The sequence below is a fragment of the Ciona robusta genome, chromosome 1 (genome assembly GCF_009617815.1).
Source record: "Ciona robusta chromosome 1, ASM961781v2".
NCBI lineage: Eukaryota > Metazoa > Chordata > Ascidiacea > Phlebobranchia > Cionidae > Ciona > Ciona robusta.
In genome coordinates, this window is record NC_143235.1 from 9331897 (window position 1) to 9354786 (window position 22890).

General features: G+C 43.1%; 2 protein-coding genes across 2 annotated transcripts; both read left to right on the forward strand.

Moving 5' to 3' along the window:
* The first annotated feature begins 116 nt into the window (after window positions 1-116).
* On the forward strand, window positions 117-5746 carry LOC149742861 (uncharacterized). Its single transcript, XM_089894100.1, has one exon. It carries the CDS (start codon window positions 2739-2741, stop codon window positions 2973-2975), a length of 237 nt encoding a protein of 78 aa, XP_089750226.1. The 5' UTR covers window positions 117-2738; the 3' UTR covers window positions 2976-5746.
* A 482-nt stretch (window positions 5747-6228) lies between these two features.
* Window positions 6229-22242, forward strand: LOC149742862 (serine/threonine-protein kinase pim-3-like). The gene is made up of 7 exons (XM_089894084.1): window positions 6229-6417; window positions 6486-6637; window positions 6718-6924; window positions 6999-7155; window positions 19694-19870; window positions 21012-21120; window positions 21195-22242. Exons 1-7 carry the CDS (start codon window positions 6330-6332, stop codon window positions 21283-21285), a joined length of 981 nt encoding a protein of 326 aa, XP_089750210.1. The 5' UTR covers window positions 6229-6329; the 3' UTR covers window positions 21286-22242.
* The last annotated feature ends 648 nt before the right edge of the window (window positions 22243-22890 follow it).

Below are 22890 nucleotides of genomic sequence, written 5' to 3' on the forward strand. Positions count from 1 at the left end.
AGGTGGAATCATGAAAACAACTAGAGCGAAACCAAGCGTAACAATCATAGAAACATTACATAACAAAGGAGCCTTTAATTACGTATTTATTTAACCATAGTTTGTATTATTAAACTATGATTTAACAATACAGCAAACTCTGTAAACAATTGAAACGAATGAAACCCCATTATACATGTGGAAAGTGAGATAGATATTTGCTTGCTCAATGAGCAAGACGCTTAACGACGATTGCTCCAACCCAGTGGTCACTAATGAGTTATATATCTTAATTTTCAGCCATACAGAAAAAAAGATCACTCACAAAGTGACATACGTGGCAACTCGTAAGCTGGCACGAGGTGTATGAAACAGAACATACGTGCTATAAGGACTGCCAGTTATCGGCAACGCCAGGAAACAGCACAACTTACTTTCAGTCGTTTTCCGGCCACGCGAGGATAAAGTAAGTTACATTCATTCATTCATTCATTTATTCATTCAGTTACAAAAGTCACATTTGGAATTGTCACTCTTAAGCCGGGTGCACACTGCCAAACGATACGATAACGATAGGGAAATCCCCAAACCTTAACCGACTGCTCCCTGATGCGTTGAACCGACGTTTATGATTGTTAACGATGGACATACACATTGCTTCCGACGGCCAGTTCGCAGTTACGTATTGTGTATTCAAGACCAATGACATCTGATTTATTGGTTTATTGTTTTGAACTGATTATTGTGTACATATTCAGCTTAATATGTCAAACCAGACAGACACTGCTACTTGCAAATAATCATAACATAACATTTAGTTTTACTTTTTATTTTTGTGTCAAAACACAAGTACTGAAACTAAATACTGTTTACATATAAAAGTACTGAAAATAAAACATGTGTACGTATAAAATAAAAGTAACCATACAAAAAACTTTAGGTACAAGTAAAAAAACTACCAACACAGAAAAATAATGAACTATAAAATTCAAACATATGAAAAACTAAATAACAGGGCTCAAGTATATCAGCATACTGGCAGTGAAAAAGCACTAAGTGATAATGAAGAAGTAAACAATTAAAGTGCATATAGAATGTTAACAGTTATAATGACTCAGTTGAAACTGGCGCAATGTCAGCACTCAGCATATTTGTAGTTTGCAGTATGTAAACTTCAACAATATTTGATAGTATGCTCCTCAACTCTAGTTGCCACGAATGCTGCAAAATGCAAACTTGTCGAGTGTAGATGGGGTACATACTTTTTCCAGTATATTGCTTGACAGTACATTGATCATTTGACTCTATGGTACAAAGAAGGTTTGTTATAAACAGAGTAAAAATAAAGCAACTCATTTAAGTAACTGAATTACAAAACTACTATCAGTTGATCTCTTTTGTCATTTCTTAAAAGGCTCTGTTTCAGTGGACATAACTGTTTGGTGGCCATCTACTGGCTCTGTATCGAGTAAAAAGGTCATATCATCCTGCAACAGCAGGGCTTTCACATTGAGTAATGTTTGTTGCTGAGCTGTGAGCTTCTTTAATAATTGGAAAATTATCTTTGGTGTTGCAAATGGAGTATGCAAAATCAATTGACACTTGCGAACTGATATAAATTCTAAATATACCTTTTGTATTTCATGAAGCTGTCTTAAAAGTGTAGTTGCTTAAAGTACGGCCAAGTTTCCGGTGCTTTAGAAGCTGATTTACTTGGTACTTCTGTACTTGTTTATGTTTTCGAGCATATGTACTTCTGATATTATTCTATAATTGAACTGCAATTAATTATGGAGACAATTAATACATGCAAAGACTGGTTTAAACAAAACCATTTTTATACCTGTGCTGCCTGTGAAGTTCATTTTTAGCAGCTTCTTAATTTTCATGTACTTTCAGTGTTGTGTATGTTCTTTTTGTCTGGATGATATTGGTTGTACAGTAATGGCAAACCAGAAATTATATCAATAAATTATCTGTTTACATTGTCATCATCCATATTTTCTAATTACTGTACAGTCTAAAAACACAGTCAAATCTTATTAACCGACACACTTATTATGTCTGTTAATTGGTTCAATTAAATATATTGCTAATCGACTTTAATAGTAAAGTTTTAGTTTACCTTTTGTTTGTTTGTTGAAGCATGATTGATATCACTGTTCAACAGTCATTTCTTGTTGTACTAAAAACAGCTTCTCACGCTCAATTTTACACTTGTATACGAATTATATTATGCCATTGGTGTCTCGCAGTATACAAAAATAATTCTAGAATAAAATACTACTCTGCTCAGCACTTCTGATAAACACGTGCAGCTTCCAGCTGAATTTATTTCATTACGACGTGCGATACGACACCGATCGAGTAGGATTGAATTCTACTCGATCGGCCCGTCGTACGAAGCACTTCTCGCGTCGGTAGAGTCTCGAAATTTCACTTCTCCACGTATGCTCTGACGCAGTCTGCATTAGCATACGTAACGACCTGTCGGCGTCGGATCAGAAGGCGTTAACGACGCGATAACGACGGCAGTGTGCATTGGGCTTAATACGTTACATCGGTTCGTTATGGTATACGTATTATTCGTAGCATGAATCAAACCACAGTTATATTCTTATTTGAAAACACAAAGGCGGTCACATATAGGCGTGCGTTGTTCCAAATCCTTATACAAACAACGCATTGAATTTGGCTAAGCGTGCCTCATGGCACGTATAGACGTAGTCTAGTCTCACGGAGTGCAGCAGTCTGATAAGATGGCAGTACCTGGTCACTATAAATTATTCCTGCAGAGAATGATTCCCGCTGTTCCTATGAACGACACTGTTGCTGCAGATCACGTTATACGGCGTGCATTGGCGCTCTTCCGAATGTGTTATCAAGATGTTCCGAACGCTCTTGAGCACCTAGATCAAAAGCTATGTGAGAATGTTGGATGTGACTGGAAGAATGATTATGAAAAGAGAAACAGTGAAGAAATTCGATTTTGTTAGGGAGGGTTTTTTATTTTTGTGGAATTCTGGTATTGACCTACGAGTTTAAAACTGACTTAGATGGGCTACACGTTGGCCCTTAAATTACACTGTTGTTATTGTGTTCATTGACATGCTATACTCACTTTTATTTTACTTGAAATACAATTATGAATTTTATACCGTAAACGATAACTGTAATAATGTAGTTAGGCGCATTAACCTGTCGCAAGCTTCGGCTTGTTATGACAACGCGTGACAAATATCGAAAAATCTGGTCTGGCTCGATCGGTAGATGGCGCATTGCACTCAGTTTGCTTATTTTATTGTATACAATAGGATGGTAGAGGAATGGACCCCTTTTCGTTTTACTTTCTTGTTCAATTTGGTAGTAAACATGGAACATTAAAAAAATTATAATAGCGTAACTTCACGACTCCCACATCTAAGTAGAGTTTTTTCTCGTTAAAGCTAGTTTATTGAATAAAGGATATCCTAATAATATAGTAGGGTGGGGGAAGATGGGACACTTTGTCAGACGAGACTTTTTTTTAATTTTCTTTTTACGGACCACTATTTAATGATAATCAGAAAAATAAAGTTACAGAATTATTCGAGAGTATTATCACGACTTTATATAACGCCTGTCAAAGCTAATTACTGTTTTTAAACATTTATACTTTAAACAGGTAAAAAAATGCGAAATAGTAAGGTTCTTTTTTTTAATGCTCGCTAAATCATAGTAAAGCCAATGGATTTTTTAGTTTGCGTTTGCGAACGATTAAACTAGTTTCATAGCTTCATAAAACAACCTTGAATATTTCGTACAGTTTGATTTTGTCTGATAAAACTAGTTTTAGTTATGTAAAAAAACACTGAGATATAAGCATGAAGAAAACAGGCAGGGGTCAATATGACTTTAATTTGAGATAAAAACAACAACAAAAATATCGGATTAACGTTATATATATGAAGTTTACATGGCAAAGAAACTAGCACAGCCTTTTAAACTCGGTAGGTTAACTACAAGTTGCCTAATACTAATGTAAATATATTTCAATTTAGAGTCCCATCTTCCCCCACATTGTAGTTTTGTATGTTTTCATTGCCAAAGTTTGAAAGATTTGCTTTTAATTTAGTAATTTATACCTCAGGGAGTTTTTAACTATAAGATACTGATATAATAAAAAGATAATATTTTAAAAATGTATTCGAAATTTGATCATTTGCACTTGGTGATAATTTATGAGAAGTAGCTTAATTGTGCCAAAAATAGAGTAGTAATACCCAATTTGTAGCAAAAATAAAACGTTATTAATGGTTATTATCAATTTTTCTGTTATTACAAGTTCATATACTTTTGTTGGATACAATATTTATCCATTGATGTTCAAACATTACCCATTGTCGTTCAAACAATACCAATTGTTATGCAATAATATAATGTATAGGTAACATGTTAAAAACTCTAGCAGTAGGGAAAGAAAAAGAATGTTTAGACCTAGTTTTCAAAGCGTACAGTATTATTTCGTGTTATTTACGTATATTCCTATTTATAAATACACTTAATAATCAAAATTAACAATGATTTTAATCGCTAAATAACTCCTCGTGTGTTTTAATATATTTGTTGAGTTATTGTCAATTAATAAAGGAATGATAGTACTAATTCGGGGTATCACCCAGACACCGTTAAGTATTTTGAATTTGAAATTAAGGAAACAACAAGAGTAAGCTTGTAAATAAAACCAAATCAAAAACAAGCAATAAATCTGGTAAAGAGCATTAATAAAAATGAATTGGCAGCAGTTAACAAATTTTTTCATCAATTTTTTTGCTATGACGGTGCTAGAGTAGATTGTTTATTTCGTCTACTTTTTAAAATGCAATAGGCTATCTTGTTTATAAACAATACGAACTCTTAATTTTTGAATTTAATTTATTCGTTACATAATGTGATATTTTATTTTCATCTAAAAATAATCTTCCGCACAATGGCTCGATTTTTGGATAGAGAGAGCGGACATTTTTATCAGAATTTTTCCATGGTCGAAACTTTCGGAAATTCCAACGCATTTCTTTGAAATGATGTTCTCCTTCCCGAGTTTGCTTTAACTTGTGCTATTAGTAGCAATTCGGTCATTTGACGTGAATCACCAGCGCAGATCGATTCACCTCGGAGGAATGCGTCGTGGTGACACGTAGGACCAGCAGCCGCGATGACGTCATGTTTACGCACAAGCGAAGGCCGCGTGTCCTTGGGCTATAATTGTGTGCCTCGAGTTTTGTGCCGTCCTTTCCGTTTGAAGGTTGGGGTTCTTTCTTTGAACTGAATGTCTCAAATTATCAAAATACCTCTCTGCTTGTTATTGAAAAATACTTTAGGAATGTAATATACTTATATATTAATCGACTATGTTAAGATCAATCGCATTTGTGTATCCTAATGCTCCAAAAGTACTAGTGTTTTTAAAAGTACAATACCACAGTAAATTTGTGAACATCAAATTAAATAGTTTTTATCGCGTAACTATCGTATGTTAATCTTGTCGCTGTTTTGGAGCATTACATCATAGCTGAGGGATATATGCAGCTGTCAAAAGCTGTGACTGTATGCAAAGAAAGACGTTTCAATTTGTATATTATTGTTGCATGGAAATTACTACAGAGAACAGAGGGGACAACCCAGCACGAAAGCGAAGCAGGGCGAAAACGTAAACATCAGTTACTTCCAAGCTGCGAAGAGAGAGAGAAAAAGGATAGAGATGAAAAGAGCGACGCGCAAATTGTTGGTGCGTTGGCGCGTTCTGTGTATGAGCCTGCACTACTTTTCCGCGTCTAGACCGAAAAGACCACCAAGGTAAAAGGGAAGCAGCAGCCATTCGATCGAGCGACTAGCGTAGCTTGTGATTGAGTTGGAAGTTGTCAGACCGAAGGAGATAAGGCGGGATATTGTATCACAGCTCGAGAAGCAGTGGTACTGCCCCGTGGGAAATTAAGACAAACGTTGAAATTTGTTATTAGGTACGCAAGCACAGCAAAAGTCTCTATGTTTACGTTTTATGTCAGAGTTCAAAACAAGGTGTTTTGTAATTTAGGAATTTTATAGAAAGTAAGCTTACATTACATCGACAAGCATACAGAAGGCATTATTGGTACATCGACAGCTGTCAGATTTTTCCGCCCGGTCTGAGCGCTTGGTTGTCGGGGAAAGATAGCTTACGTTCCGATGAGGGTGCTAAAACTGACATATATATTTTATTGCTTCAGCAGTACAGTATTAAGACATCTTTGTTTTACAGGATTTATCGCGTACTGTGTTTCAATTAAAAGTCTCTATTCAGTGTTTAAATCGCATTCGGATTACATCCAAAAATGTTATCGTTTCAGAAAAAGATGCATTTGGGAAATATGCAATCAACAAGCCAACAGCAAATACAAGCTGCAGCAAAATCAGCATCAGGTAGGTTCCGGGTCTCTCGATAAGTTCTTGTTTCTTTGTAAATCAATATTCATTTTCGTTTTGTTCAGCGCAACGAGAACCGTTTGAAAGAGCCTACCAAGTTGGGAAAGTTCTCGGTTCTGGTGGGTTCGGTGTGGTTTACGCTGGTATTCGGGCAGTGGACAACCTACCTGTTGCAATCAAACACATTGCCCGATCACGCGTAAAGGTTTGGGGACAGGTATGTGTGTAAATGTCGGATAAACTACATTCGTGGACAGTTAATTGCAATAACGCTGACCATTTTTTAATTTATTACAGCTTAACGGCCAGGTGGTTCCGAACGAAATCGTGCTGATGGATCGCATTAGCCCTTGTGACCAAGTTATCAAGCTTATTGACTGGTACGAACGACCCGACAGTTATATCATCATCATGGAACGACCCGAACCATGCCAGGATTTATTTGATTACATAACTGAAAAGAAAGCATTGGACGAGGACACAGCGCGTACATTCTTCTGGCAGGTTAGCATCGCACCTTAATTGTATAACTGAAACAGTTTTCGCGACCAAATGTTACCATACCATGTCTCTGGCAGGTTTTGCTAGCCGTGGATCATTGCCACAAATGCGGCGTCGTTCACCGAGACATTAAGGACGAGAACTTGCTCGTGGACTTCAGGAACAAAAGCTTAAAATTGATCGACTTTGGATCGGGCGCCATCCTCCGCGACACCGTCTACGTTGAATTCGACGGTAGGTCAAATTTCGTACAGTGATTTACCCGGTAACGGAAGTTAGCCGATGCCACTTATATGTTAAGTTAGCTCGTTGGGGTTGCTTAAATGAATGAAAACCCATAGCAGTGTTTTGTGTTGGCTTGCCATCGGAAGTAAAGCAGGAAACCGCCTCTATCGCTTAACTCATCAGCTGTTTCCTGCCTGTTCCTGCTACTCGCGCCCTTTTACATACAACTGTTATTATTACAACGTAGGCCACAACGGCTGCACAGTTTTGTTATAAACTTTGTCCGAAGTGCAGGTTTCCACCAAAAATATTTAGCGGGAAATCGCTGAATATTGTTTTCAAAAAAAAGCGTTACTGTGTGTTTTATCATGGAGTTGTAATGCTTGCTTTTATCGATCGAATTGATTATAGATTTTGCTTAGTCTTACAATGCGTGGGCATTGGCCATGTTTACAAACATTCATATCCTCGCAATTGCGTGCAACCGCTCCACTGTTACGACAATAACGATCTATAATGCGCCTTCCGGAATGGTCTCCAGTGGCATATGTCGGGCGTTGCGTCGATTCGCCCTCGCTCTTTGAATGCATCAATAACGCTTTGATGTGGCGTGTCGCCAATTGAACAGATGCCGCCTTTAGGATTGTCCGCTCCCGGCACTTGCTTTCGGTAGGTTTTAGGTTGCTCTCATGACGCCGTCCTCATACCGCAGTAAATTATGTGGAAATTGGCGGTTAACAGCCGAGTATTTTACACCGGTTGCTGTCTCGCCGATCCACTGTTAGGTGCAAAGGTCTCCTTTGTCTCATGCCAGCTTCGGTGCGAGTGCTGATAAAAGAGCAGACGTCTGCTGTGCGGAACATTAGCCGCGTCCCAAGCGACGTACACTACATTTCATTTGTAGCGCTGCCTCTTGCGCCATTAATGTGGGCCGCCTGTAATCATCGTATTGTGTTCAAGCTCCCCCGGGTACGAAACTGGGTCACCAAATTGTGATTACTTCTTTGTCCATCTCTGGATCGTGGTAGGTTAATTACTCACAAGAGGCAGCAAGCCAGCTGTCGGCCAATGCATTACAGATCAAGGGTGATAAAAAGGTGCTCGGATTAATCATGAACTTTGAAATAGTTTCACACCAACGCGGGTTAAAATTACGTATGATTGATTGCGATACCAGTCCGAAGTACTAAGTCCAACTTTTTGAACTTCCACGTCAATCGTTTTCATTCGTGGGCACGCGTGTGTTGTATCCCAATAGAATGTTGTTGTGTATGTCGACATGTCGGGGGTTTTACCAAGCTTGCGTAGTGCTCATGACAGGGAAATTGTTTTGCCCGATACCGAAAACTGACGACATAGGCAAAATCCCTGAGGCGCCAAAGTTTCTGCGTGATGCTCATAATAGAATGCAGTACTTCGAAACTCAATTGAATAGAAGAATAACCACGCAAGCGAGATCGAAACCCAAGTGTTTAGTTCTCCTCGTGGAAGGAAAACCCCGCAACGCGCAAACAATTGCACGCCTCTATTTGCCTTCCACGAGTCTCCACTGGTTCGTGCCCTTCCACGATATTCGCTTAGTCACTTGTGCCCTCGCTGCTGGGTAAAGTCCGTCTAGTGCTGCTTGGTTAACCCGGCTCGGCAAATACACAGCAACCGCAGACCAACACTATTCGCATTCCGCAGTGTGACAGGTTGACAACTTCGTCCGCTCGGTAACCGCCCCAACAATCAGGGTACGTTTAGGTCAAACCGAAAGTCCTTTTCAAAGCCCGAGTCGCAATTCCCCCACGTGTTTCTTATCGCACCTTCTGTGGTGTGGTTGAGTTGACCTGAAATACAAACCGAGCGGGCGTATCTGGCGTCCAAAAATAGATGGTTTTTAACCGCCATAATTAATTAATTGGTTCTCGTATGTGCTGGGCAGTGACGCTGTATTGACGTAATTCCCCCAGGCTGTGCTGGTCACTTTTGATATGATGATATACTATTGTAGTGTAAACTGTGTCACGGCCTTAATATAATTGGACATGGTACTACATTGATGACTGTCTTTAATGTACGTACGATTACGTAAGCGGGACCCATTAGTTAAAATTCTTTAACACTGTTTGATCGCTAAACAAGAAAAGAACGGAAATCCGACGTCTGTTAAAACAGTTTATAAAAGGGAATCGAGAAGTCGCTGAAAGTGTTTTTTTCTTTTCATCAACTGCCGAAAGGAAATTTAAGAAGGCGACTGTTCCCGCCACTATGTTACCACCTTTCGTTCGAATCAACAAATGCAACATGATAGCACAGCCTTTGTGCTTTATCATGTCGTTTTTGTTGCTGTTTCCCGCCAAAGCGTCTGTTATTGTTTTCACTGAAAGCATAGTAGTAAGCAAACAAAGAAACGTATTCGTTGCGAGCAGCGGTCGATAATGGCTCATTTTACTGCAATCCCATACCGCTGCGTATGTCTCCGTATAAAATAGGAATAGGTATCAGCGTTTCGATATAAACAGGAGTCGCTCCTGTCTATACTGGTGTGATGCGCTTCCCCTTATAGTGTTGTTGCTGGCGCCGCTGGCTCGCGGAAATGCGCTTCTCTAAATCGGTGCTTCCCACCTGCATGCTCCATGCGAACCACCCATAGTGCTAGGTTCTATGGGAACTCGAATATCCCGAATACACAGGCCGTGTCGATCCGAAATTGTTTCCTGCCAAACAATCGCCGCAACACTGCGCGACCCCGGTACGTTCCCAGCAGGCAAAGCTTTCGCACCAATCGGCGGATTGTTGACTAGCCGCAGTCTTCGTCGAAACGCTCAGACTTGATTTGCAGGTAATTCTGGATTGGCGAGCAAACGTTCTGAGAAATGTGGGCGGGATTTTACAAAATTCCGTGTCGATAAATATACGATTACCAACAGGCAATCCCTATTTGAAGTCTGATTATAAAGGTCTTTCTTACGGAAAGCGATACCAAACAAAAACGAACGCAGTCTCTCATTCATTATGTATCCAAGCAACGCTTTCTTTTGATTATCACCCTAAGGTCAGGTCTTGTCGCACGCGCCACCAATGTTTCGCGGAATCCCATTGTCAATACATTTTACCATTGCTCTGAGCAGCACGCGCGCATCGAACAGCAATTTGCCACACAAAGAGCGAGGTATTTTTACAACCTAGTCACCGCTCTCCCGCGCTTGAAATGTCATCGTCACATGACCAAGCCAACGGTTGTTTTGTTCCCGGACAAAACAATCGGAGAAAAGTATGTATGGCACGAACAAGCAGTGATAGATACGGGTTGGCGATACTGTTCTCTCGCAGCCGTTACGTTTGTTTACTTGTCGTTGCCACGCAACCGCCAACTACGCCTCTACTGGAGGTAAGAGTCGAAACATGATACTTGTATTGTAATTCGTAGCATATATAATCGGGTTTGCCTCGGTTCAATCACGTGTGTTGCTTTGTCTTTGTTTGCGAGCGATAATCTGGGCTGATGCGATCGTCATCAGATTGGTGGAATGTCTCGCCGCGTTGCTTACGTCACATACCGAACGTTTAAAATATTTCAAAGCAAGTTTATAAACGCCATTGCAATCCTTTTACTGGAAGATGAGTGAATCATACACCATCCCGCGTGTGGTTAAAAGTCAGGTGATAAACAATTTAAAAATTTCCTGGCGTGCTTTTTCTCTTTGTTTCGACTGGAATTCACCTAATCGTTTTCGTTGCCGCGGGCCACTTATCGATCTCACGTGATACCCTGCAGCCAATGACGAGCGCTTTGGGGTAGAACGGGCTTGTCAACAACTATAATCAGACCCAATCTACGTCACGATTGCGCAACTTCCGCGCAATACTCAACGCAGGCATGACAATGCGGCCCTGGGGCAATGCATGGTACACTCTATTGACCTTGCATAGAGACTTATGTAAGCTGTTCAGTGACGTAGTATGATGCTTGAAAACATGACTATTTACCATCGCCGACCTTCAGTAAATCAGCCAGTTGTTTGTCACGACATAGCGTTGACAAATCAGCACGTTAATTCCAGATGACGAAACCGGGCAGTCGTGCTGACGCGGTAGCGACCCAATACTCGGAAAACAGGCAATGGGTGACGCAGAAGGCGATAATTAATAACCATATCGCCATCCATCGTCGTTATTTAGTATACCGATCAGTTGGTGTCGGGAATTCCCATATTTTGAATGGAGGTAACACGAAACGATAAACACCATTGTTTTTGGAATAAGCCAGTTTCGGTCTTTCTATTTTTAACCGGAGCTAAATACGACCAGCCGTTGTTGATTCACCACGCTCCCTCTGTTTCGTTTTCGACAGGATGTCCCTGTTAATCTCTATAGCGACCGCGAGGTACGCTGTGGCAACGTTGTTTTAAACGCGCACGGAGATTTGACGAACTGACTACTCGAACAGGTTGTCTGCATTCGTCACATACCTGTAGGGTGACTAGATCCTGCCTCCCACGTGTTGTTTGATCAGAGTGCCTTGAAGTGTACGACATGTTGTGTCAGTTACGTGGTCGAGCGTACCAGGTTGATGTATACGTGCCGCAGCACGGCACTGCTGTTAAACTGTAACTAGCCAAGGTACTCTACCCTTCTCCACCCATTGTAAACATCGTTGGAAAATATTACCACCAAGAGTCGTGGAACGATTTCTAGTAAATGGCAAATGATTAATCCCCTTGTGTTTTGTTCGTTGGAACGGCGCCATTTGGGGCAAAATGCAAATTTCCTGATAACCCTGCTTTCGCGACCCCACCAACAACAAATCGACACAGCCTTTCTATCTTTATTAAAAATATCCTCTTGTGTTTAAACAAGTGGCCTAACCTAACACCCGTAAGCCATGACGAATAACCGAGGAGACTTTGATCCGTCGCTGCTTACGCACGACAGTGCAGCTAAGGTTGAAAACACAACGCAGGTTAGAACATGTCTAGTTTCCAGCGTCGGCCCTACGTCATATACCTTGAGGTCCCGCTGAGTTTCAGTGCGCCTGGCACTTGAGGAAAATCGGTTCAACGTGATCTCAAGTACGTTGATTCCAAGGAGGTCGGTGCAGGTTGAAGCTTGTCTCGTATTTAAGCTAAATCCGCTGATAGTTATCGCATACGAGCTCGGACAAACAGGTTCTTTTTGGTCGATCCGTTGGTTATAACAGTATACGAGCGAAACTTTTACGAGTTATCGGAACGTGCCTCGATGTTTTCGCTGCACTGCGCGCCAGACCACTCGAATCCGTTACCATGCCACCCCATTGACGAGTCGGCCGCGTCGTTTTCAAACTTCAAGCGCTCACCCCGCATTCCGTAGTAAGAGTAGCTGCTTTTTGTGTCTTTTGTGTTGTTCGGTTGGACATCGAGAGGCCGTTTCGCGCGCCAAAATGGCAGTGGCGCGAAACTTAACGAACTTTGGTTCTTACCTCATCGCTTAACGATTTATCGAATTATACCCCTGGCCGTTTCAGTTCGTTTGCTCGTAGCAGGTTGTTTGTGGGCACTCTTACAACAACACTAGACAGTTGCTGCAGGCGATTGCTGCAAAACGTGTTGATTACATAAAGCCATTGCATTTTGTACTGTGCGCTTTGCGGCATGAGAATGACAACACGACCATCTGTCGTTGTGAATGTACATTTAGCTCCGACAAGTTGTTTCGGTGACTCAAATTGTTTGGCTGTAACGTGTTAGTGCAAGTAACATGTACACACTGTTTCTGGTGGTTACCGCGTCTTCATAGAACTGTTACTCGCCCGATAGTCCAGTACACCGTTGCAGACTTATGCATTGAATTATTAATGCAAATGTGTCTGGCCGCCGAGCGACTGAGAGAGCCTTTGTATCTTTTATAAAGCGAGGACCAAACTATATGCTTCGTTGTGGCCACGCCCGCCCGTTACCCAGTACGACAGTTTGAACAGAACTACCGAACCATGTTTTTATCTGAACGCAGTATTAGCCATATGTATGCCTCCCGCGAATACCATCGAAAGGAAACTGCAGAGAGCCAGTGGACTCATATGACTCTGCTGCAGTGCGTGCAACACACGAGTTTCTGTTCCTGTGTATTGATGCAGCACCGGTTCCCGGAACATGTTATTGTAGCGCATAACCAGTGGTCCAAAGCGCATGATTCATGATTTATAAACTGTCGGTGCCACAAATTTATGAATGGCGTGGTAATATTTCACCGACCGTCGGATGTGCATATACACAACAAGAAGCGTCGAGCGTGGATGCTCTTTGCGCGCGAGGAAGTGCGTATTGCGTTACGTTCCACGAACTGCCCCGAGCCACCATTGTATATACAGTCAGCCATCTCCTCCGTTATTTATCCTGCAGTATTCGATCTGTATGCAAGGGACCTCCGATAACCCGACGTTTGTTAAATGCGACGCTCGCGCCGTAACTTCTTCCGCTGTCACTTCTTGGAAGCAAGTGCTTCACCAGTCCGGAAACACAACATCCTCGATTGCGTTGCGTATGCCCCAACCCGCACTTTGTGCCGGCCATTCAAACCGGCCAATCCTGTGTTGCCCCGGATATGCTCTAGATGCGTCATAGCCGGCCGTTACATTTTGCCTCTATTTCGCCTCCACGTCTGCGCCCAGTCATGTTTTGACGCCACAGCATTCAACGAGGAAGCTTCTGTTTAGCTCTGGTTGTTTTGATACCTTAAACGCCTGCCGCTCTTTGATTTGCATATAGAACGAACAAAGCCTTCCTGATGCCTCACATGGTTGAATTCTCCCGTTCGAAAACTCGTCGCGTCTCGGTTTGCGCTGTTGAGGCAAAAATAGAAGCAATTTTGCTTTGTTTAGGAAAACCTGTGGGAGTGGTCGGAAATTCCAGTTGATCAAGTGGAAAAGAGTTAAAAGAAACAGCTGTGTATTGTTTCGTTGCTCTTTGAGCATGTGATCATCTATATTCTAAATAATCCATGGGAAATTTGCCGCTAAACAACATATTAGTCACCCACTCATCTTAGGCCGCATTCCGCGCGTTCTTGGCTTTTTCGAACACTCCAAAAACCGTCGCAGTTCTTGTTATGTTATTTCACGTGAAAGACGGTGTGAGTTGATTTCTTTCTTACTCTTAAGTGTGAGACCTAGAGATGTTCGCCTTTTTAGGCAACACCCTTTTTCTTCCCCGCGCATTCTTCGCGAGCCATCGAAAGTGCGCAATAGTCCAAATTACTCCGGTAGGAAGAACTGGCCTGCAGGAGTCGCCGTTAAAAAAAACAATAATAACAATGCACGTGCAGGCGCCCCTTGCGAACCAATTGTCCATGCAATCTTGTTGTATTACAGCAAGCCGATTATCGTAATCCACGATCGTTTCGTGGTGGAAACAACAATTAACTGGATTGGTGAACTGCTTTATTAATTTTCGAATCGGAACGAACTCGGATTTTCCGTCAGATTAGAAGGACCAATCGCCATTGTTCGCTTGTTTCTGACGGCGCCTAATTGGCCTGGTAAAAATGCGTGCCTTCACGGCCTACTTCACATTATACCACCGATTAGAAGAGCCGAGTGTGGGAACGTTCCACGAATCATGCAACCTTCACTAGGCGCGAGGTCGTTTCCCCGATGTTCAAGGTGGTCGTTTTCATTCCGATCTTGTTGACTTAGCCTCCAGATTGTCCAAGCAACCTTTCGGTCGTTTGAACGTAACGTGTGCGTTCGCCCAGCCACGATTTGGGGTCGTGAGAAAGGAAGCTTCTCTCGTATTTTCCGTTCAAAGAAACAGCGTGAACAAGTCGTAAGGCGATCAAATACTTCCGTCTAATATCAGACGGCGTTCGTAATCCGCTTCAAAATTAAACTGGGCAACCCTCGGCGCCTCGTCACGAGGATGTCGGTGAGAACAAAGCAGTTCCGAGAATTGGCCAGGGCCGTTGTCATGGGTTATCCTTAGAGGTTGATATCATGGAAGCCCACGATGATAGAGGCTTCTGTACATGACTCATTTCTAGTTCTCGTGGCCAACCTCACTTAGCAACGTTAAGTCGCTCAAGGAAATTCGTCTGCTATATTTAGCCCCTATCGTGATTAGGCTTTTCTCTTGCTTGTAAATTCCTGGAGTCCCTGTGCTCGACATATTTGCAGGTATTGCGCAATTGTGACAAGGACCTTCCCGAGTTACTGTAAATGAATTCAAGCCATGTATGCAATAGGAAATCACGTAAATGGAGAGGTCGCACCGAGTGCTTGACCAGATGCGTTCAACATTCGTTAAGTGCCATCCACGGCTGACTCTTCTTGCTACAGGGACATTTTTTCTGAAAGAATGCCGCTGTGTTTGCAGACGGAAGGTTTAAGCCATATGTAGAGAGTACGCGATCTTTTCCGCCAGGAAAACGTGCACTGCATCGCAACCTGTATCTAGGCCGTAGACTGTCTGCCATGGAAGCAATGTGGAAACCATCCCGACCAGCGGCGTTTCCGTTCACATCTCGGCATCTCTGGCCACGTTTGCTCAGAGTATAGTCAAATGGTGCGCCGTGCGAAAGCCGGATATCCTGGTGGGTTCGCTTCACCTCGTCCGTGAAGTGCGCAGCAATAGCTACGTGTGGATGCGGTCGTTATGGTCGATAGGGAGTGCATTGTCTGGCAATGAACTTGGATGTTGCGAAACAGCGTAGAACTGAATGGCTCATCTTTAGACTTTGTAACAGCCCACGCATCTAACACGGGTCGTGATATTAGTTCCCCCCTTTTTCCAGCTCTTATCGCACGAACACACGCCTCAGCAACAGAAAGTTATTCACTATCCCGCGAAAGACGTCACAATGCGACCCTTTGACGTCTCTACGCCTATTTACTCAAACGCGGTTGTGGTTCCCATACTTTTACAGGGCAGCGAAAGCTCGTGAAACCTTAAGTCCTTAAACATACGTTTCTTTGATGGACGTAGGCTGAGAAGGTATCTACAACACGCAACGCGGGGGCTTATTTCTTTTTATATATCTGTGACGTACATCTGATCACTGTGACCACAAAGCCATCAAAGAAATGTGTTTCCAATACGTCAAGTGTTCGTTTTCCTCTGGGGCCATAGTCCAATTATTCAAGGCGAGCGTGGACATATCCATTACGCATTGGGCCGCAATTCAATTTCGCGACCTGAGGATGGCAATTAAGACGGTCTTAGATTGCGCTTATCTTTTCGAAGTGATCGAAGAACTAATATCAGGACACAGGAGCCGACGTATCGACCCGCCATCACTTGAAATGAATGCTTCGGCGAGCGTCTGAAATTAAGATTGATTGGACATTCAACCGAGGCTTCAGTCGGCACGCGGCCGCCGCGGTTACAACCCAAACGCCACGCTACCATGTTTCGACCTCGTGTATCACATTCTCGAGCAAAGTTGCCACGCCAGTCTTAAACGGCGGGGACAACCCGTGATATCTCGGGCTGAGTAAACCCGATCGGCGCTCTCTCTGGGATTCGTACGTGCCTGGCATTCCGACATGCAGAGAAGGAGCTGCGTCACGGCACCTTCATTCTATCTCAATGGCGTCATCGTCTTATCATCAAACTCGCTAGTTTACCAACCATAGCCAACCTAGATAAATCCGCAACGTTTCATTGATTAGCAAATCGTTTGAAAGGCGGTGCCAAGTAATGGTAGATCAGCCCATGCCTTGCCCACGGGATTATAATTGGGAGGGAGTCGTAACTCCGCGTGTTTATGCGCCCAAGTGTTAAGTAATCACCCCTTCGTTGACCTTTGTTGCAAAAGCGAAACACCTGCAGCTTTAAGAGTGCAATCGTACCAGGTGTGTAGGTACATAAGCCTGTACCACGCATGCTGCGTCCTTGATGAAGGCAAACAAGCTATATTTACAGTAGTTTGATAAAGCTCATGACGACCTGCCTGGTCCAAGCTATTCCCACATTGAAGCGTCTGAAATTAGATCTCATTATCAGCATAGTGACGTTGGTCGACGTCACGCCATTCTATTTTTACCGCGAGAAAAAGTCGTATCGTCTTTTACGAAAAACTTTCCGTCACAAGGCAAACATTTATTGATTATATTCTATATGTAGTAACATGTGTGCTCGGAATATTCGGATGGTTGTGTTTCACTGTGTGAGTCCTCCTGTATGCAGATCAAACACATGGTAGCCGGTAAAGCTGTCCTGGGAATTAAATTGGTGATGGAAGGGCCAGCGGCTGCCATTTGGTCCCGCGAACTGGTAATCCATATTCGGCTCTAAGTTCGAGAGGACGCGCGCATAACACTTCAGAACAATCACGCGAATTTATAGCACATTACGTAACGTCTTCCCAGCCACTGGCCGCGACAAAAAATCCTCTTTTCCTGCACGTCGAAGGCGAGCGTGCAGCGTACCTGAGCAAGCTTCTTTGTCTCGAATTGGTGCTTTCCCACCTTACCACTTTCGACCCGCTGAAACGGTGACGTAATGCTTCTAGCTTTGTGTTTAATGCTGGTCCCCTTGATGACTTCGATCTGTATGCAAGCCGCAGGAGCTGAAGTCATTCAGCTTCCAGCACTGCCACGATTTTAAGATTACGTAATCGTTGCCAAGTGTTATTTTTCGCTGCCATTCGTCAGTTAAAACTCCCTGAATCGCATGCGCAGCACTGTCACTGCTCGCCTACATCAATTATGCATGGTACAGTCATCTTAAAAGAGTAAAATAAGAGCGACTGGAAATTTCGTTCCGTTTCTTCCATTGTAGTACGCATCGGTGTTATTGGTTTGTTGTCTGTGTCCCCCGTAGTAACAGGGCGTTGTATACTGCCGATAAAGTCGAGCCCTGTGACTCACCGACCGATCACGCATACAAGAGTATGTGGAAACTCCGTGTTATTATACATTGAGCTCTGTTTTCGACAAGTTTTAAAGCAGAGTGGCCTGTCTCGCGGCAATTGCGTGTGAAACAAGATATCTCGGGAGTCGACTGTAACTGGCAGCTGCCAGCGCCAGCTGCATGATTAGCAGAAAGTAATGCCCTTTCCAGCAGTCGTATCTTATCATATCGTTTTCTTCGGTTCCGCTGCACGGCCAAGTCTCGCCAAGCAGAAGTAAACATTTGTTCGTAAAGCCGACCGTACCGATGTGCACCTATTGCCCACTCCTCTTGCCTCAAGCAACTTAGGCGGGCCGGTTTATGTCGGTTCAAAGCGGCCCGGCCTGACTCCCGTTCTGTCTGGCTCGACCGCAATGCAATTCGCCTGACCTCTCTCATGTGGTGGGATGTTAATCACAAACGAGAAATTGTAATGCGATATGCCAGTTATTTCGTGCAGTGTAACTGCTTCGAAGAGCCTGCGGCAAAAGCGCTCGCTCACCGTCGGAATGTTGGTGAGCTGACGGCGGCAAAATAGTTAGCATTCTTTTCCACCCCGAAGAACATCTATGCGTGACCCACGCACGACTCCACCCTGCCCGATACGTCATTCGCACCAAATTTGTTTCCAACGTGGTCCTGAATTACCATTTGCTCCCAGCAGACCGTAGACGCACATTTAATTACGCATATCGTTTCTCGATCGGCGATTGCTCATTAATCGAGCTGTGCGCTGGAATGTAAAATTTCTTTGAAGTGCTCGCGCGCATTGATTTCCAGTAAATTAGCAAACGACCGTTTTAGAAACTTTATAAATAGCAACACAGGATGTTTTTGATCGCTTCGTCGCACATAATAAGGACAACCAGACCCAGTTCATGGGCAGCCTTGACGACGGAAGCTTTTACACGGTGTTTGTAAAGGCGAGAGAAATAGTTATGTAACCCGATCCGATTAGCGAAACATACAGCATTAACTGGTCTAGTTTCACCCCCCCATGCAATTCCCACAGTTGCGCAACTTCGCAAAATCGAGTGTTTGACTGGGAGCTGATCCTTCTTGAATCTGCTCGTTTATGTGACCACATCCGCGTGTCGACGACGCCGATCAATACCCGGATGTTGTCGCCCTTGAAATATTATTTTTATCGCGTCCCTCCCACGCAGCGTCCTCTCCAACACCACTTGCCGACTTCTACGGTTGCCCCAAACTTCCTGTAAACGCCAATCATACTTTGGAAATACTCGTGCCCTCTGACATACACAGCAGTTGTACGAGGTCAAATGTTGCAAATATTAAACAATGTACATTGAGATTGAATTCGCCGTATGTCATTTTTAATATTGGACGGCAATTTCAAACGAAATCGACGTGCGCCATTAGTTAATGAGTCGAGCATTTAATTTTTAATCCACTGCACTCGACCATCGTATGTCGTTATCGACCCTCAGTCGCCATGGCAACGTATTGAAATCTATTCACTTAAAATAGCGCGAAGCACTCGGGCTATTGTTTCCCGCGTCAACCCCACGGTCGATATTATGCTTAAGCGGTTTTAATCGTAACCTCCATCTCTAATTGTTCACCCGTAGTCCGGGTAGCGTATGGCGTCCAATCCCCACGCCCTGTGCAAGCAGCTCCTTTAAGGGCGGCGCCGCAAATCTGCTTTCATTAAACTGGAACTTATTTCCTTACAGGAACCCGTGTCTACTCTCCTCCAGAATGGATCACGAAGCATCGCTACCACGGTCGTTCCGCTACCGTGTGGTCCCTCGGCATCCTTCTGTACGACATGGTGTGCGGTGATATCCCCTTCGAAAAAGACGAAGACATTGAAAACGCAAAAGTTCACTTCACGAGGCAGGTCTCACCAGGTAAGCCCCAACAACAACACTTTAGTAATTACGGATGGGCTCTATAGGGTTGCCCCCGCTAACAGATCGCCGTTGCAGTTTTCTAAAATGCATTTTCGTGTAAGTGAAAGGAGCATAACCACCGTTACATAAATAATGAATCGTTAAACGGTTCGCCGTCGCTAGAACTTTACGATGGCGACGCGACTCGCTTGTTTACGTCGTGAGATCAATAGACGATGAGTGTTTAGCGACTGGCGGCAGGCTTTCATATTCGATGGCTGATTGCCGGGCTTGTAGTTCATCACCTGCCCACCAGCTGTCTCTAGCCCTTTGATGCGACACTCCATTTGGGATGGCGGGTGGCCGCAATTATATAACAGCAATAATATGTGCTTGCCACCTACAGCCAAATATTTTACAGCACCACTATTTTTTCAGGTTATGGAAAATTACTCTAATTGCTATAAATATCAAATACCGCAATGACGTGGCTGTTTTATAGCGGTGGGCGCAGATAAACAGTGTTTTATTCGAACGGCTTCCGTATCTTTTGTGAGTCACTATATATTTGCATTACGTTGTGATAAATCGTCAATCGTCCGTCTGTGCGCGTAGTCTTAGCGTGTACGCCCAGTCGTTCAAAGCACGCGCTCCCAGCATGTCTTTGATCGTAAGCGAGTATACCTTTCTCCTTTCTTTGTCCTTACTTCCGCGACGGTTGGCGTGAACAAAGACGAATGCCTGTGCGCTATTTCCGATCCGTTTGAACCGCCCCAACTACCGCCCTTTCACTCGAACACGCGGCGGCGAATCGATGACTTCCAATTTCCTGCTTTGCCCGCGAATCATCAGAGCTCAGCTAAATCGCGCCAACCGAGTCCGTCCGCCCGTGTACTATAATTACAAAGTAAAAGTGGGAATTAAACGATGATCTCGCGTCCGGTTTTATCGCCACTCTCATGACTGAGATCTTTACTCTTTCTGTAAAATCGTAACGAATCAACGTCAATCACAGAGCGGATATACCGACCAACCACTCCCGGAAAATCGCGGTCGCGATTCCGGGTAATCACTAGCTTTATCACGATGTAGTTAATCGCCGGCGCCGACCGCCGGATTTTGTTGGAGGTACCAACCTAATATTTATCCTCTTTTTCAGAATGCGAAGACCTCATTCGATCCTTACTTTCCTTCCGACCTGCAGATCGCCCCACCATAGAACAAATCATGGTGCATTCCTGGATCTTAAAAGGCGACTTTATTTCAAGGTAAATAACATACCCAAAATGCTTTAAAATCCCACATGTATTCATCAAATCTAATTCATTTTTCTACATTCCAGACACTGCGGTACCGTCGGCAGCCACATAAGAACTAGCTCCGAATGTTCGGACGGTGGCAGCTCAACCGACAGCACGGAAAGCTTCAAATAAGTCCGCGGGGTCTCACCCGAAGTGACACTTATAGCGGCTGCTCGTCGCGTTGTTACCGACCAAGTCGGCAAGCGCGGTGCAATCAGTGAAGCTGCTTACAACCTCAACACGTGCCAGTAAGCATACAGACCCCCAAACGGTGCTCTGAGATCTTGAAATTGAATCCAATAGGTGCATACGAAATTGAATTCGCATATTCATACCTAAAAAGTCATCAGAGTTCTCATCCGCCACTCACATTCCGGGTGCTTCGGTTCCTCAACAATTCGACAGCGACCCCGCCAGGATTGGGCCACACAATATTTATTTTCTTTATTTATTTGTTTGTTTATTTTCTCTTTTATTATAAGTTGTTATTCGTACCTAACCGCTGGCGAGTCAATAGCACCGCGAGTTCTGTCGAAAGCGGTTTCTTCTCGTATATATATTTTTGGTTAACTATTTATTATTTATTTTGTTGTTTTTCCTTTTAAACGTTTTCTTCTTCAGTCGTCACCTCTGCCGCTGCGAATGTTTCGCTTTTGAACTATTCCCAGAACAATAAACATAACCACTGGCAGCAAATTTGCTTTATAGCTAGTCTTGCATGCGATAACAACACAAAATCAGATTTACTCAATGTGGTCTATTGGCCGATCTTTCATTCGTTACAAACCCGATTGCTTGCGCGCCTCGTAACTGTTGCCGTCGATTTTAATGAATCCAATTCCGTATGTGTACTATACGCCAATTTCTTTCCCGCCCAGCGCACAACAATTTTTTAATTAAGCAATTTTCGGGATCTTACCATTCAGAAAATGTTGCCGGTGTATTTTGGTTTGTCAAGTTTTGCTTTTGTTCTCGGATGGTTCGTATGTTTAACGTTGTCGCCGTGATGTTTCTGTTTTTGCCTTCGTCCCTGCGGTATTGTTATATTGCTTATTTATTAATGGAAATACAACACACACAAACAAGGAATATTGGATCTTGTTTTATGTTGATGAATGGATGGTTAAGCAGAATTCTGAAATATGGTTATAGACATCGACCTACCGATACAGAAAGATAACTATATTTCCTTCTGTATCTGAGACTGCAAACAATTAATAATATAGTAGAGTGCGGGACGATGGGACACCCTTGGCACATATTATATTATCCAACTATCCTGGTTGTCTTTTAAGCTGCCATAATATGGTTTTAAATGAAAAAAATATCGTTTTAAGCTTATATATCGTTGGTTGGACATAGACAGTTATTGCACTCAACCAACGTTGTTTAGTGGGGTGGGGGAAGATGGGACAACTTTTTATTCTATTTTTTCGTCGCATTTGGTAGTAAACAAAGAACATTCAAAGAAATGTAGTTTACTTCGAGTGTGGAATTAGCCACTAGGAAATCTGTTGCTATATATAGCCTACTATAATTAGTGTGAGGGAATATGGGAAAACTGTTTACACTTTTATCGCGTCCCATTTGATAGTAAAAAGAACATTCAAAGAATTATAAAACCGTATACCCACAACCCCCATTGACCGCTGTTAGTTGTTTTAGACAAGATCAGGATATTTTGATACTATATGCGCAAAATGTGTCAAGTCTCCCCCACCAGCATACTACATATAA

Excerpts from the sequence above, each read along its gene's own strand:
- LOC149742861 (XM_089894100.1), top strand. The coding sequence starts at position 2,739 with ATGGCAGTACCTGGTCACTATAAATTATTCCTGCAGAGAATGATTCCC.
- LOC149742862 (XM_089894084.1), top strand. The coding sequence starts at position 6,330 with ATGTTATCGTTTCAGAAAAAGATGCATTTGGGAAATATGCAATCAACA. Across the intron at positions 7,156-19,693 it reads CGTCTACGTTGAATTCGACG|GAACCCGTGTCTACTCTCCT; the intron begins GTAGGTCAAATT and ends ATTTCCTTACAG. Across the intron at positions 19,871-21,011 it reads CACGAGGCAGGTCTCACCAG|AATGCGAAGACCTCATTCGA; the intron begins GTAAGCCCCAAC and ends CCTCTTTTTCAG.